Source organism: Rosa chinensis, chromosome 2 (genome assembly GCF_002994745.2).
Source record: "Rosa chinensis cultivar Old Blush chromosome 2, RchiOBHm-V2, whole genome shotgun sequence".
In the NCBI taxonomy this organism is placed as follows: Eukaryota; Viridiplantae; Streptophyta; class Magnoliopsida; order Rosales; family Rosaceae; genus Rosa; species Rosa chinensis.
Window position 1 is genome coordinate 27,754,420 of NC_037089.1, and position 15,265 is coordinate 27,769,684.

General features: G+C 38.1%; 1 protein-coding gene and 1 long non-coding RNA gene across 3 annotated transcripts; one reads left to right on the top strand and one right to left on the bottom strand.

Annotated features, from left to right (window-relative positions):
- Positions 1 to 381: 381 nt before the first annotated feature.
- LOC112184038 (nitrate regulatory gene2 protein-like) lies at positions 382 to 5,722 on the bottom strand. The gene is made up of 2 exons (XM_024322336.1): positions 5,435 to 5,722; positions 382 to 786 (listed from the first exon to the last, which is right to left on the bottom strand). Exons 1-2 carry the CDS (start codon positions 5,720 to 5,722, stop codon positions 382 to 384), a joined length of 693 nt encoding a protein of 230 aa, XP_024178104.1.
- Positions 5,723 to 6,045: 323 nt separating this feature from the next.
- LOC112190194 lies at positions 6,046 to 12,684 on the top strand. Of its 2 annotated transcripts, XR_005805228.1 has the most exons (6): positions 6,046 to 6,221; positions 6,837 to 6,978; positions 7,192 to 7,548; positions 11,366 to 11,441; positions 11,540 to 12,051; positions 12,279 to 12,684. It is a non-coding gene; the product is annotated as an uncharacterized LOC112190194 (long non-coding RNA). The 2 variants fall into 2 exon arrangements; XR_002932299.2 differs by lacking the exon at positions 11,540 to 12,051.
- The last annotated feature ends 2,581 nt before the right edge of the window (positions 12,685 to 15,265 follow it).

Genomic DNA, 15,265 nt, shown 5'->3' on the forward strand with positions numbered 1-15,265 from the left:
AAATTGACAGTTGAAGGATTTTGATCATTAAATGACCAATATACCCTTTTAATTTTGTTTTCCTTAATTTTTTTCATATAATAAAAAAAGCAAAAAAAATTTATGAAGGCGGCGGAGGAATTGGGCGTTTCGACTCAATTAATGTCAAATCGCCGAGGTTGGGCGGAAGCTTCCATCAAGCTGGGCCCTATTGGACTCAAGCATCTCGAAAACCTGGTCTCCGGCCGCCACGACCTTATCGAAATTCTCCTTAATCTCCTCCACAATCTCATTCAAGTCTTTATGCCTCACCACCATTTTCATGTTCGAGATTTCATTGCTCCGCTGAGTACTCCCTTCCGACTCCTCCGACCTCTTGCTAGGCGCATGCTTCGACATCGTCTAGGCTAGCGGTACCAAGCCTGCAACCGACTCGGCCCGAACCGACGGGTCGAAATTCGACCAAGTCCCCATCTCGGATCTCAAATCCCTGTCGTCGTCTTCGTTTTCAGACAAGCTCGTTGTGCTGTAGTGATCGTTATCGCCCCATTCGCTGCACTGGACCTCTTCTCTATCCGACTGAGCATACTTCTCCAACTGAGCCTTGGTCGGAGCTTTAGGGTTACGGTTGGGGATGAAGAAATCATACTCTGATCTCTCAGTTTCGGACTGGGTGTACTTCTCCGATTGGGAATACGAGCGGTTTATGTGGGCCGCAGGTTGGGATTTTGGTATGTTGTGGAAGTAGTTGTACTCCGATGTCTCGGTTTCAGTTTCCAGATAGGTGTTGTCATCGGCTCCGATGTCCTAATGAAATCAGCCTCTCTCAATCGACCACCGTAGTGACCATGACTCCGTCGTCGACCACCGCCCGCCTCTCTCTCTCTCTCCAGCGCTTGACCTCAATCCGATTCTGAGGCTCAGAACTTCATCTCTGATATTGCTCCTTTCTCTCAATCTCCAGCCTCCATCTCCGTCTTTGTCTCTCCTTGTTATTCAGTTTTCAATCAATTTCAATTCTTTGTTTACGATTGGGTCTATTGATTCAAGTAATTCAGTGGGTTTTCTGAATCATTGTTTCTTATTGATTGGGTATAAAAAATCCATGTTGGCTTGCTTCAGTTGCTGATTGTTTGGAATTGAATCAATTGATGGGGGGCCTTATATTTTTTCTGGGAAACGAAATAGGAGAAGATGAGATGAAGAGGACTAGCTCAGGGATTATGTATATAGATTTGGGTTGTGGGGAAACCGTTGAATATAAAAGAAACAAGCCAAAGTTTGAAGCTTTGAGCTTCTTGAAGCTCATTTTGGATGGTTGAGACTAATGGAGTAATGGGTTGTGGAATTTGGACATTGAAGTGGGATTGTTTGAAGGTTCAGAGAGAGAGAGAGAGAGAGAGAGAGAGGGACAATAGGGAGATAGAGAAAAAAGAAACAGAAGAAAATACTAAGATAAAAAAAATAATGAATTATGACATGAAAAGACGAAAATATCCTTCAGCATGCATTTTCCGTAACAGAGCTAACGACTCCAGGTACCAAACTTCGGTCGGGATCAGAACCTCAGGTACCGCTATGATATTTTCTAAACGTAAGGTACGAAAGTTTAGAATGGGCCAAACGTCAGGTATGGTACGGACGATTTTCCCAATTGTACATGTTGCATTCTAGAAAAAACAACAGCACATTTAATAATAAATAAAACATAGCATATATAAAAATAAACTACATGGCATGCTCAAATTCACAAATATATACCAAAATATATGTTACACATAATAATAGCAATAATATATCATGCGTAAAATAAAATACAAACGATAGCATAATATAAAGGCATGCTTAGGAATAATTATATAAGCGTAAATAAAATTCACAAAACATGCTTCAAAATTGCATAATTAATATATAACAAAAAAAATATATGGCATGTTCAAAATAAAGTATAAACCATAGCATAATTAAAACATGCTTAAATATAATCATGTAAAACATAAATAACAAGGCATGCTTAAAATGATCAAAATTATCTAACATGCTCAAAAGTTCTAATTATAAATAATGAAATATACCATAGTATGAAAATAAATAAAAGAGAACATACATGGTTTTGAGAAAATAAAACAATTCTAGCGCACGCGCGTGTTGATGCAGGCGTGCGTAGCGATGTTTTTTGTGCTTGAGAAAAAATTGGGCCGCTTACTCCCTCTTTGCATCAGTGGGCCGCGATGCCTTTTTTTTCTTAGCCTGCTTTGTTTCTTTTCTGGGCCGCAGGGCATTTTTCTTTTCTCTTTGCTTTTTTTTTCTTGGGCAGCAAGGCCTGTTTTTTGTTTTTTTTTTGTTTCCTGCTTTTTTTCCTTTTTTTTTTTTTTTTTTGGGCCGGGTCACACCGTTTTTTTCTTTCTTGTTCGCGTCTGCTTCTTCCTTCTGGGTTTACAGATGGTGGGCTGAGGCGGCTAGGCGAGGTGGGCAGGTGGGAGGCCGCTCGAGGCTAGGTGAGGCTGCGTTGCAGGTTTGTGGTGCGCCGGCGCGGGGATCTGGCAGACGAGGGGTCAGAGGGCGTGGTGGAGGCTGCGCTGCAGGTTTGTGGTGCTGTTGTTGTTCGTCGGTGGTGTGCTGCAAATCTGGGCAAAGGACGCACGCAAATCTGGGATGGGTGAGAGAGCAGCGCCATTGCAGGTGGTTGGTGAGGTGAGGCCAGTGACTGCAAACGCCGGAAGTGCAAGGCGGGGTTGGTGAGGTGAGGCCGGTGAGGTTTGGTGGCAGCGATTGCAGGGTAGGGCTGGGCAGCGATTGGGGCTGGGCTGTGCAGGTAAGGCCCGTGTAGGCTGGGGTATTGCATGCAGGGAGGGCCGGAGAGGAGGAGGCCGATCTGGATTTTTTTTTTTGGGTGGTAGAAAAGAAGAAAAAGTTTTTTTTTTCTTCTAGGGTTTTGATTTTTTCTCGATGGGAAGAAGAAAGAAACTAGAAAATTAAGATTTTTTTCTTTGGCTATTGGCTCTGAGCGTGCTGATAACGTGTTAAAGTAAAATTGAGATTGGAATTGGTCTACTCATTTCATTTCATAGTCCCTTTATATAGGGATAGAATTACAACGGAAATATCGATTACATTAATGATACTAAATGCTGATTGATCCGTAATTAATCGTGCTGATTGATGATAATCACTGATTCATTGATTCCCTCTCCGTCAGTTGCTTTAACGAATGCACACAATATGTTTTTCCTTTAACAAGAGGTGTATATTAAGTATTTAGGGATGTGTGAATAAAATTTCTCAAAGCTTTATTGATAAATTTCAAAAATAATAAAAATTAAGAAAAATATTAGAAAATAAAAGAAAATATTATAGGCCCTAAGACATATAAATCGAATTTATTGGAAAAACCTTTTTCAACATATCATGATTATGGTGCCTTGGAAACGCAAAGGCACTAATGAAAGCCCAACAGTGCCAAAGTGGACTACTTTAGAAACCAACTCATATCAGAGGCCCCTATCAGTGTCCTATAGCCAAATTTGTAGTTAAGTTTGACTAATTCAAGTATAATGCATTTGTCATATCATGATTCATGATTATGGTTTTGAGATTAATCACCTCTAGGCATTAAGAGCATGAAAGCACCTCTTGTGTGCATGTGTGAGTGTGAGTGTGAGTGGTGAACTACAATCACCTTTTGTAATAATTGGTTGGTTTGCTTGATTTCTCATTTCTAAATAGCTTTAAGCTAGCATCTAGGTCAAATATTAGATGCCCTTGCAGGATTTAGTGTGAAACCTAGGTAGTTGATGCCTTTGCCAAATTAACTAATACAATACTTAAGAAAATTAATTGTCCCTAGTTCATCTTTGCCGAATAAAACCTAGTTTTGCATCATTCATAATCAATTGCATTGTTGTTTGTAAGGGAACTAAATATCATGTTCTTGTTTTCTCACAAACTCTTAAATTTAAGGAACTCAAAAATATCGATCTAATACTTTTTTTTTTTTTGGGATGATTTTACAGAGTCCGAAAGTAACATTGTAAATTACGACGATAACTAAATAAAAGTATAAAATGATTGCATATTAAGCAAAAAAAAAACACCATATATGTCAGATCCAAAAAAGTCTGTTTGAGATTTCAGTATTTGATGAGTGACTTGATGTGAATTAAGAACCTGAGAACAACCTAGCGTGCATATTATTATAAGGTTCTTGAGTACAAATTAGAACATATACGTCACAATGCTTTATAAGATCTGATTGTGACGTATATACATTATATATGTGAAGAGCTTTCTAAAATTATACAATTATGCTGGGAAAATTTGCTATAAATAAAAAGGTAAATAACATGTTCACAGCAGAACTAATTTAGCAATTAGATCCCAAAAGGATTCCAAGTGCTACTTACAAAGAAAAGTGTTTTTCTTTTACAAGAGTCGACCAAAATGAGAAAATACTACTCTCTACTGCCCACAACCCAAACTCTTCTAAAACCAAAACTAAAAGAACCTGCAAACAAAAAGAAATGAGGAATGAGCAAAAAACATGCTCAGTGAATGACTCGAGTACTAAGCCAATAACATTAATCCCGAACATCACAGCCACATGATTCAAAATCATAGCAACAACAAGTCACTGAGAAGTAATTAGGTTTGGTAACCAAACACCCACTTGAAAATAGACACTACTACAAAAAGTTAATCACACAACACTAATCACACAACGGAACAGAAATTATATGTTGTGTGTTTAAGTAAGCTCTATCATACAACGGTTTTAGTTATATTCTGTTGTGTGAATGCCAACTAAGTGTTAACTTTTTTATCAGAACTACATTGCACAACGGAATTAAGTATTGTCCGTCGTCTGAGTCTTAAAAAATTTAGCGGCAGATTTCCCTCCACTTTGGAGTCTTGGTTGGCTTTTGAAACATTGAAATTTGGGCTACTAGGACAACGGGTTTTACTATTTCCGTTGTGTGATTGAAAAACTAAGCACCAAAATTTGAGGAAGCTTGCTTGAATGTCTTCCCCTAGATAGGCCTAGTGCAAGCTGTAGAAATTATACAACAGATTTAAGATTTTCTGTTGTGTGAACTTGAAACTGGGCGGCAACATTTTAAGCCAAAATGCTGTAGGCGCCATGTTTCCCTCCATGATTTCACATTTTGATTTTTAATGCTGTGCACTCAGACGACAGTTGGTGAGGTTTCTGTTGTGTGAATAACTTTGAGAATTTATAGCTAGGTTTAATTGCCACTTCGTGTCCAAAAGAGAAAAAACAATAAATCAAAGCCCTCCTCTCGACCCTCAGCTCTCTCTCACCCCTGAACAAAATCTCAGTCCTCTCTTAAACCTAGAACCTCATCTCTCTTACAAACCTATCTCGATCTCAGTCCTCTCCTTCATAGATTGAAAATTCCAAACAAAGCTGGACAAAAGACCCATCTCTCTTTTGAACCCTTTTCTGGCAAATGGCTTCGATTTCAAGCTTAGTACTCCGCTCCTTATTCTCATCCTCGGCCTCGGCCTCAGCCTCTTCTCCCTCGCCGTCACCGTCCTCAACAGCTTGAGCCTCCTCCTGGTTTTGGTTTTTCTCCGCCTCGATTGGTGCCTCTAGCTCAGTGACTTGGTGTTCCGGTACTCCAAAAGCTGCGTCGTTTGGGTTCGTGTCTTGAAATAGAAGACCGCCGTCGTCTACAGGCATTGCTTCCCAGCTTTTCTTCCTCCCTCCTCCTTTCACTCTCATTCTTGGCTTCGCCTCTCACCCTGCTGAATCTAACCGCCAGGTGAGAATAGTATTTTCTCTCTGAGTGTTTGAATCACTGATGGTGGCCCCACAGTACTAGTAATTAATTTTTGATCTATCAATCCCTTTGCGGTTCATGTTTGCGGAATTCGGATTCTGGGTTTTACCATTTGGGTTGTAGAGATCGAGTTTGGAATCAATTTGGTTGTTTCAAATTGTTTTGGTATCTTCAAAAGTTGCGTATTTCTAAGAAATGGTTTTTTCTTGTTGCAGACTAAGAGAACGAAGGAGAAGGTATAGTCGGAACATACTTTTGTATAAATGCTTTTGTTCTGTTCTATGTGATGGCTTGTATATAATTTGAGATTTACCAACCCAGTTAAGGAGTGATGACCAACAGAAACTGGAGCTTTTGGCCTTTCATCTAGATCTGTGGAGAGTTTTTCATGCACTCAATGAACCCTTTGAACAGAAAGTACTGAATCTTGGTCTTTGATTGGTAAGTCTCATTTTGTTTTAGCTCTCATTTGGTCTGAAATCTATGTCTTTATGCTTATTTTTTCCTTGTTTGTGATTCCATTAAATGGTGTTCTTGTTCACATATGGATTTTGTTGGATCTGCAAGAAGATTTTGGTCTTTATTTGATCTCTTAATGTTTGATTTCTTGCCGTATTGTTTCCCATACTAGTAATTTCTTGGCTTTTCTTCTCTCCCCCAACTCTGTTTTGTTTCTTCGTTAGAATTGAAGATAGTTGTTCTTCTTCATCCTTTTGTTTTCTTTATGTGGTCAGTGCTGGTATGTGTTTTCTATTTCTGCCTTTTCTGTCTTATAATATTATTTTACTCCTTTGTGTTTACAATTCTTGTTCTTGTTCTTAGTTTTCTTGTTTTTAATTTGTATGCTGAAGGCCATTTTGTTTTTCCTTCAACAGTTGTTGATTAGTAGAAAATTATCTTGGATTTATTTCTGCTCATGCTGAATATATAGGTTGTGATGAATTTCAAAAACTTTTTACATGAGATGCTCATAGAAACATTGTGACTTTTCTATTCGTAATGGTTCTGCTAAGCTGAGAAATTGATTAGTCTTTACTGGTCTCTCATTTTCTGAAGGTGAAATAAATGGAAGTGGCAAGTTAGGCAAGTGATTTTCGGCAATGGGACGAATTAATACCCGATGCATTGGGTCTAATCTTCAAAAACTTGTCTCTTAAGGAGTTGCTGACGGTGATTCCAATGGTCTACAAATCGTGGGGTAAGGCAGTAATGGGTTCTATAGGCCTGTAAACATTGTACTAATGATATCATGCATGAATTGAATGATTTTGAACATTGTCTTTTATTTCTACTTTCTTGGTTTGTGAATTTTGGATATCTAAGACTTGGTTGATTTTTCATTGCTGTTGGGCTGTTGGCTGAATTAACTTGGGGTTTGAATCAATTTAGTCTATTTGTTCAATTGTTTCAGGTGATTTTCTTTGTTTGTACCTGGCCGATCTCAAAGAATGCATACACAAGGATAATTTACTCTGTGGTTAAAGAATTGGATTGCTGGGCTGGTGTTCAAGTAATGAATCAAAGAGTATTGCTGTGTTATTGCATTTGTTCAAAATAGGCCATTGATTGAGGGACGACATTCTATTGAGCTGGGCAGGTATTTCTCCAACCTTTCACATCCATTTGTTAGTGAAATCATCTACTCCTGGCCAGGTATTTGTTATTGTCTCATTTTTGTTTCATTTTCTTCGTCCAAAATCAATTTTGAGTTAGTAACAGAGATCTAAGCAAAATGCGAGCTCTTGGGAGTCCCACTATCAGCTTCAGAGTAAGCACTGGCTGCAATCATTTGCTTAAAGAGCTTCAGGAATTTCTTTCTTCTTCCATTTACTGTTTTCTGGTGAATTGCAATATAAGTTTGCTGCTCTTTTATATACTTATGATGACATTTTAACTCATAAGAAAGGCGTAGTGTAACATGTGTAGTGTTACATGCAATTTAGCTAATTGTCACGCCCCTGATTTTACACACATGAAAATCGATATATATATATATAATCCCATAATTATACATGCGTGAACGTTCAGTCATCAATACAAAATACCTGAAATCTTTTTCCCCTTAACTTACACACATATTGATGCCCTGAACCCTCAAAGTTAATATACACTCGCTCCATAGAGTTATATATTACACAAGCTTATGAATTAAATTGTCAACAACAAGATAAAACGTAAATGCTCCTCAGAGCTTACCACAAGCGGAAGTCTTTATAACGGTAAAGTCACAAAACTGACTTCTTACCGTTAAGCTGCAAGCACGCTACCTCAGCATCAACCACGATCAACCTGACCTGCAGAAATAACCCCTACACCGTTGGAATGGTGTACCGGGTTGCCACACAACAAACCCGGTAAGCTTTTGCAAGCCCATATGAGTAACTTAAAACCACAAAGCAAAACACATTTCTCAAGTCACCCCAACCTAAACAACGATAAGCATACATCACACACCTACAGCCATCTGCTTCACCCTTCCATCTCATGCTTACGTAGGTCAACTCGTGACTAAACTACACTATCAGATTCTCAACCTAGAATCTCATTACACAAATTCCCCATTAAACAAAACCTCCTTAGATAATGTTTGAAAAATCCCTTGACGCACAATGTTGAGTCACAAGGATCACACTCATTTCCTTCCCACCGGAAACCTTATCATCAACATGACATCAAGGTGAAAACAATGAATCACCTTCCTATCCTCACACAGAGCACAATCGTCACCACTATGGTTTTCAAGATAAATCAAACCATCAATCAATCAAATCAAGAAGAAAACAAGGCAATCACAATTCAAAACAAGCAAAACAAGTCATGGTAACCCCTGCATATAATTTAGTTCAGGAGGTCACATAAGTCAAGCAATTCAAACCATAGTAATCCCACACTCTGACGTCTGTAGGTAGCCCCAACCATCACAGCAGTCCTCTCGATCTTTGTTAACTTAATAACAATTCAACTCCGCTACCGAGCTGTCATCACACTGATCATCACATAGATTTCATCGATCATCACACAGATAGCCATCATCCTACTGATCATCACACAGATATCGCCGATCATCACATAGATAGCGATCATCCAACAAATTGTCACACAGATATTGCCAGTCATCCTACTGATCATCACACAGATTGCGATTATCTAACTAATCATCACACAGATATCGCCGGTCATCACATAGATAACCATCATCACGTAGATTCATTGCTAGTCATCACACAGATAGCAATCATCGCATATATTCATCACACATATATCGCCGGTCATCACATAGATAGCGATCATCACATAGATTCATTGCTAGTCATTACACAGATAGCAATCATCGCACATATTCATCACACAGATATCGCCGGTCATCACATAGATAGCGATCATCACATAGATTCATTGCTAGTCATCACACAGATAGCAATCATCACACAAACATCCCTACACAAGCTACACTAATATTTCTACGCAAGCTTTACATGACAATCATCACAAAGATTCATCATACTAATGTCATCGATTCATCACACAGATATTCCTACACAAGCCACTTAGATATCAACTATAGTCACAGTTAATCTCATAACTCCAAGACAATATGGTAAACCCGTTCGTGAATGAACATCGTGAGATTACTCACCTCGAAACTCCTGCTGCGTCTTCTATACAGAACCGAACTAACACTATCACCAACAACTCGTCCAATTCACCTTTAGAAGCACCTAATCACCAATGATCTCAAATCAGTAACGATTCACATTTGATTAAAGTTTGAAACCCCTATTTTGAACTAAAATCCCCAAAGTGGCGCCAATCGAGGCAAAACCACATCCGAGACCTCCCAAAGTCTCCGGTATACGTCCACGATCTATGTGACCAAACCACAAGTCGATCGGACGCTCGAATCCTCACGGATAGAATAAATCGATCGGTATGAAACTGCAAAAATCATAACAATTCCATACAAACTCCAAAATTTGCATATTATATATCGAAACGCTCGCATCAACGAGTAGAACATATATAATACCAAAAACAGTTCCTTACGTGGCCGGAACACCGCCGGAACACCTCCACAGACGGTGGCGCACCGCCGCCAGCCAAAACTCAATATTTCACAAAACTCCCAACACCAAAGTTCTTCATCTAAGCATGCTTGTGAACTTTCATAACTGGCTCGAAGTTAGAAAACAAGCTTAAGGGATCGAAAACTACCTCACAAGTCGTGAACAGTAATCCAATCAAAGTTGATCGAAGTTTCACGTGAATCGATCCAAACAACCACCAAGGATCGATCAACGAGGCTGCTCTGAGCTCAACCAAGAAGACTTGAAGCCTCGCCGACGTCAGAACAAGGATTTCCGACCGGGTCCGAAAACGCCAACCTGCACCACCTTCTACCGCCGCCGCCACCGAGAATCGGTGCTAGAGGACACCACAGGGACAGCCAGACGGAGGAGACGAACTGATCTGGAAAGTTTCGTCGCCGGAGACCGCCGTAGTTCGCCGGAAAAGTCAGGTCGGATCGTCCAGGTTCGGGTCGGGTCAACCGGATAATTTTGATTCTGAAGGTGCGAACGAGAGAGAAGAGAGAGAAAGGAATGGTTTCCGGAAAAGGAAATTATGAAAATAGTAAGTTTCTCCTTCGGGAAACTTCTATTTATACCAAAATGGAAATTTCTTCCAATGGCTATAACTTTCTCATACGAACTCCGATTCTCGCGTTCCACATATCCACGAACTCGTATCGACGTGCTCTACAACTTTTGTGAAGGAAGTTTTCAGAGAATCCCAACGAATAAAAAGTCAACCTTGAGCCCCCCCCTAAAGTCATACCTTTCAAATAGAAATTCGTCCGAAACACTTCCGCTCCATCCACGAGCCACGAAACCGTCCAACAACCATAAATTAGATTCTGGAAATTCCTCGGAAAATAATTACGAATTTCTGGGGCATCACACTAATAGTTACATGCAATTGCCCTTTTTTCCCTATTCTCATTAGCCTTACTTTTAGGGTTGAGCATGAAAAGGCGTAGTGTTACTCTTCTTCACTTTTATGCTATATAATGCATAGAAGAAAATTTGTTTGGAAGCAACTTTGGCCTAGATGATATACAGGTTCTCAAAAGCAGTTGTAGCCACTCAGCCCTTTAGGTTGCAGTGATACTTTGATACTTTATACAACTCTTTTACGTTGCAGAAAACACAAATGAAAAATGTATGGTTTTGCCACTTAACTATATAAGAGTATTGTTGATATGGGCCATTAAAATTTGTGTGCTGAATTCTATCTTTAAAACTATTGATGATATAGTTTTACAGGAATTTACATATAGAGAATTTGCTATCTAGCAACAGGAGTCTAGTACTTTTCATTGCCCATAGTTGATTAGGTTGGCAGCAATTTACCCCAAAGGCAGTTTCTTGACACCTTTTATGGTTTTTTTTTTTCTCTCTCTCTCTCTCTCTCTAATGAGATGGACTAGATATTGGATCCAACTACTACCTTGTTACCTTGTTACTGTAGTTTTCTTTACCTTTCTCTATCATTCAAATGGTTCATTGTGTAAATGGCTTTCATTGTAGCTTGACTTAGAAGCAAGTGAAATATGTTCAAGAACACATTCCAATCTGGGTTTCTCTCCATTCCATGCAGCCTTGGGTATGCATCATCGTCTTTCACTCTTGTGTTTTCAGTTTTCGTTTATCATACTTGTTGTAATTTTGATGCTTAACCTGTGCATTTTTCTGGATAATTAGGAGCAAACCTTTGCAGATATGGGATAAACAAGGTGAGTCCGGACAACCTAGTAATAAACTTCTAACATGCTTTTTAAATTTCAAGTACTTTTATTTGTTGTTCTTGTCTCTTGAATATGGTCTGGACTGAAGAAGCAGCTCCTTAGTTTCTTTTTTTGCTCGGTCTGAGCTTCTTTGAATCTGAAATAAGTCTTAAGGGCTAGTGCTGCCAGTTAAAACTTATGTAGGCTTCTATAGGCTTATTTGCAGTAGGATCCCCTTGTTTTCTTAGTAGAGTTTTATACAAGTTGAATTTGTTAAGTTTGGGTATTGATTTTGGTGGTTCAGTTTTCAGCAATTGGTTGGTTAAGATTATTCTATATTGCTTTTGCCTTGTTATATTTTGCTTTATTGCTGGTTAGCTTTGTTGCATGTGCTGGTACCATAGCTTTTCTTTTGGTTGATTGCACTCCAGGTTTCTTTTCTTCTTTGAAGATTGGACTTTCATTGTGGACATTTTATTTATTACAAAGGTAATGCTTACAGACTTTGGCTACATGAGTTTGTGATATTTTGGTTATTCTTTTATTTTGGTTTATGTTCAGTGCTATGGGTATTTGTTACTATGTAGTGATCAAGGTTTTGCTATATATATATATATATATATTTGTTAAAACTTTATTATTACTTTTATTGGGGTTAATTTACTTGTGTGAACAAGTTCTTAGTTGTTAGTAATTTTTTGGTATATGTATTTCAGGTAGACCATATTATTAGAGCGAAGAATATGATGGTAGCTCAGGAGATCATCGAGCTATTTGCTGAGCTTATTTATATTCGCAGATTGAGGTCTGCTGTTCTTCTGCTGATTACTTCTTCTAAATATATTGCAAAGAAACTGGGGCCTTGTGTGCAATGAAGGAAGCTGATCTCCTTCCTAATGATCCTAAATCTGCAAAAAGTATAAAGCAATTGGAGCAGATCCTTCCAGGTTTTATTGAAGCCAAAGGCAGCTGAAGGATAAGAGCCATTGAGAATATGAATGTTTTTGATTCATGTATAGCTAGGAATGCTCTTGTTTGATACATTATCTAGTTACTTGAATGTATAGATGTTTGAATAATGGTACTTGAATTATATGGATTATAGTACTGTTTATATGGTAATATATTGAGCATTATTTCTGTGAATATTTGTCTTGTTGTCCAAGGTTCAGTCATACAACTCAATGTAGAATAATATGTTGTCTGACTGTAAAAGGATTCAAAATTAAGGCTTCTCGTACAACAGTTACTAGATGTTAGCCAATTCGATTACAATATTCACACCACAGTTAAGACAATATAGCTGTTGTGTGAACTAACAACCAACAACAGAAAATAACAAAATTATGTTGTGTGAGATTCATAACACACAACAGAAATAAAATTATCCCTGTTGTCTGAATCAATCAACAGACAACAGATATCATTTCATTGGGTTGTCTGTTACTTATCTCAGACAACAAAGAAAAAATTCTATCTGTTGTGTGTTATGAATCTCAGACAACAAATAAACAATATAATTGTTGTGTGTTATGAATCTCAGACAACAGCTAAATTTCACTTTTTGTTGTCTGAATGGCCATGTCAATGCCGAAGCATCCCCACGCATGCCAGGCCAGGCACATGCCTGCGCAGAATTCACACAACAGAACTAAATATCTGTTGAGGAAATGAATATTGCACAACGGTGAATTCACCGTTGTGTGATTTTTCAATCACACAACACTCGTTTAGACCACAGTGTGGCTGGTCATCACACAACTCCAAATCTCCGTCGTCTGATTAACTTATTGTAGTAGTGAGATCAATACAATGATCAAAACATTTCTTCAGAAAGAATAGAGCTGCCACTGCAAGCTCATAAATCAATTTGAGATTCCACTGCATACCCACAAATCAACACAATGATCATACCCTTTCACCGAAAAGAATCAAGTTGCCACTGCAAGCTCATAAATCTATTTGAGATGTCACTGTGTACCCACTGGTTAAATATCATATGGGAATGCCACTGCAAACCAGTTAACTAAAATAATATTAGGAATACCACTGCAAACCTGTTAGCTAAAATGGGTTACCACAACCCAAATGATCATGCCACACATGGTCACGTCATAATAGTAATGTGCACATTGCCAGTACCACTCTCCTACTGTCTAGAGGATTATAAATAGTATATAGTTTTCGTACTCCCATTGCACAAATCGGGAAATCAACTCATCACAACCACACCAAAACAGATTACATGCACATGAGCACTCAAATTCCACAAATCATCCATTGACTATGTTGACAATTGACAACATTATAATCAGTCAGTACAATAGCAAACATAAACAGATAAATAAATTGAGTACAACAACTTAATTACCATCAAATACCCAATTAACAATTGACCCATAAGAAGCAATTTTCTAAAATTTCAAAGCCAATCACTGAAGCGTAGATATAATAAAAGCATATAACCAAATTACATAGCAAAACCCTTCTTCACCAAGATGTCACAACTAATTGAACATTTGAGAACAGAAAACAAAAATGAAATGACAACTTCCTATGCTAGCAATTCGGCTATTTGAGCTTAGTAGAAACTAGTAAAATAGCCTCAACACTTGGGAAACACCAGCTGCATCACAAAGCTGAACCTGTAAACAATGGTTCTCCCAAAGCAACTCAAACATTTCAATCATGGGAGCAGTACTAACAAATGGAAGCAAAACCAACAAGTAAAAGAGAGAAAATTAATTAACAAGTCAACCAACATTGATAAATAATAAAACAGAAGTAATATTTCCATATACAAAGTCACTCACAATTCACAATTGAATCACACCAGCATTTCAAAATTAACATGGTAGAAATCAACCAAAGAAAATCATAGACAAAACATGTTGAAAGAAAGAACAGCCACTCACCTCAAATCTCAAACGATACCAAAACCCAAAAGAGTTCAACAAAATAAAACCAAAACAAAGTCCAACCTCTACCAAAACTTGCAGTCTTCTTTAAATACCCAAACTTTGAAGATTTTAATTGTGAAACAAAGACCATGAGATTAGAAATCTCACAATCAAATAAACATTATGTGAAGAGCTTTCTAAAAATATACCTTTTTGTTGTCATTGTGAGCCCTGTTATCTTGTAGTAAATGTTTTTAGTCGGTTAGAGTGTTTTGGTTTTGTTCATTTTCTCTCTGATTTTTGTTGTTGGGTTTTAAGTGCCTCAGCTTATGACTTATTTTGGTTAGTATCGCAATCAAGATGTAATGCTTTTTAGTCTTTCATCTTTGTAGAGCTAGAAATCAGCTTACCGTTTTGATTAAGCTGCATATTAGTCTGTAAATTCTATTGTGAAGTTTGATTGCTTTTGTATGATTTCATTTCTTTGCTTATGTGTGATTTGTTTTGATGTGTTTGTGATGATTTAATTTCCCGATTTGTGCGGTGGGAGCACGAAAACTATATATTATGTAGAATCCTCTAGCCAGTAGGTCAGTGGTACTGGCAATGTGCACATTACTATTATGACGTTACTATATGTGGCACGATCATTTGGGTTATGGTAACCCATTTTAGCTAACAGGTATGCAGTGGCATTCCTAATATTATTTTAGTTAATGGGTTTGCGGTGGCATTCCCATATGATATTTAATCTGTGGGTACGCAGTGGCATCTCAAATTGATTTATGAGCGTGCAGTGGCAT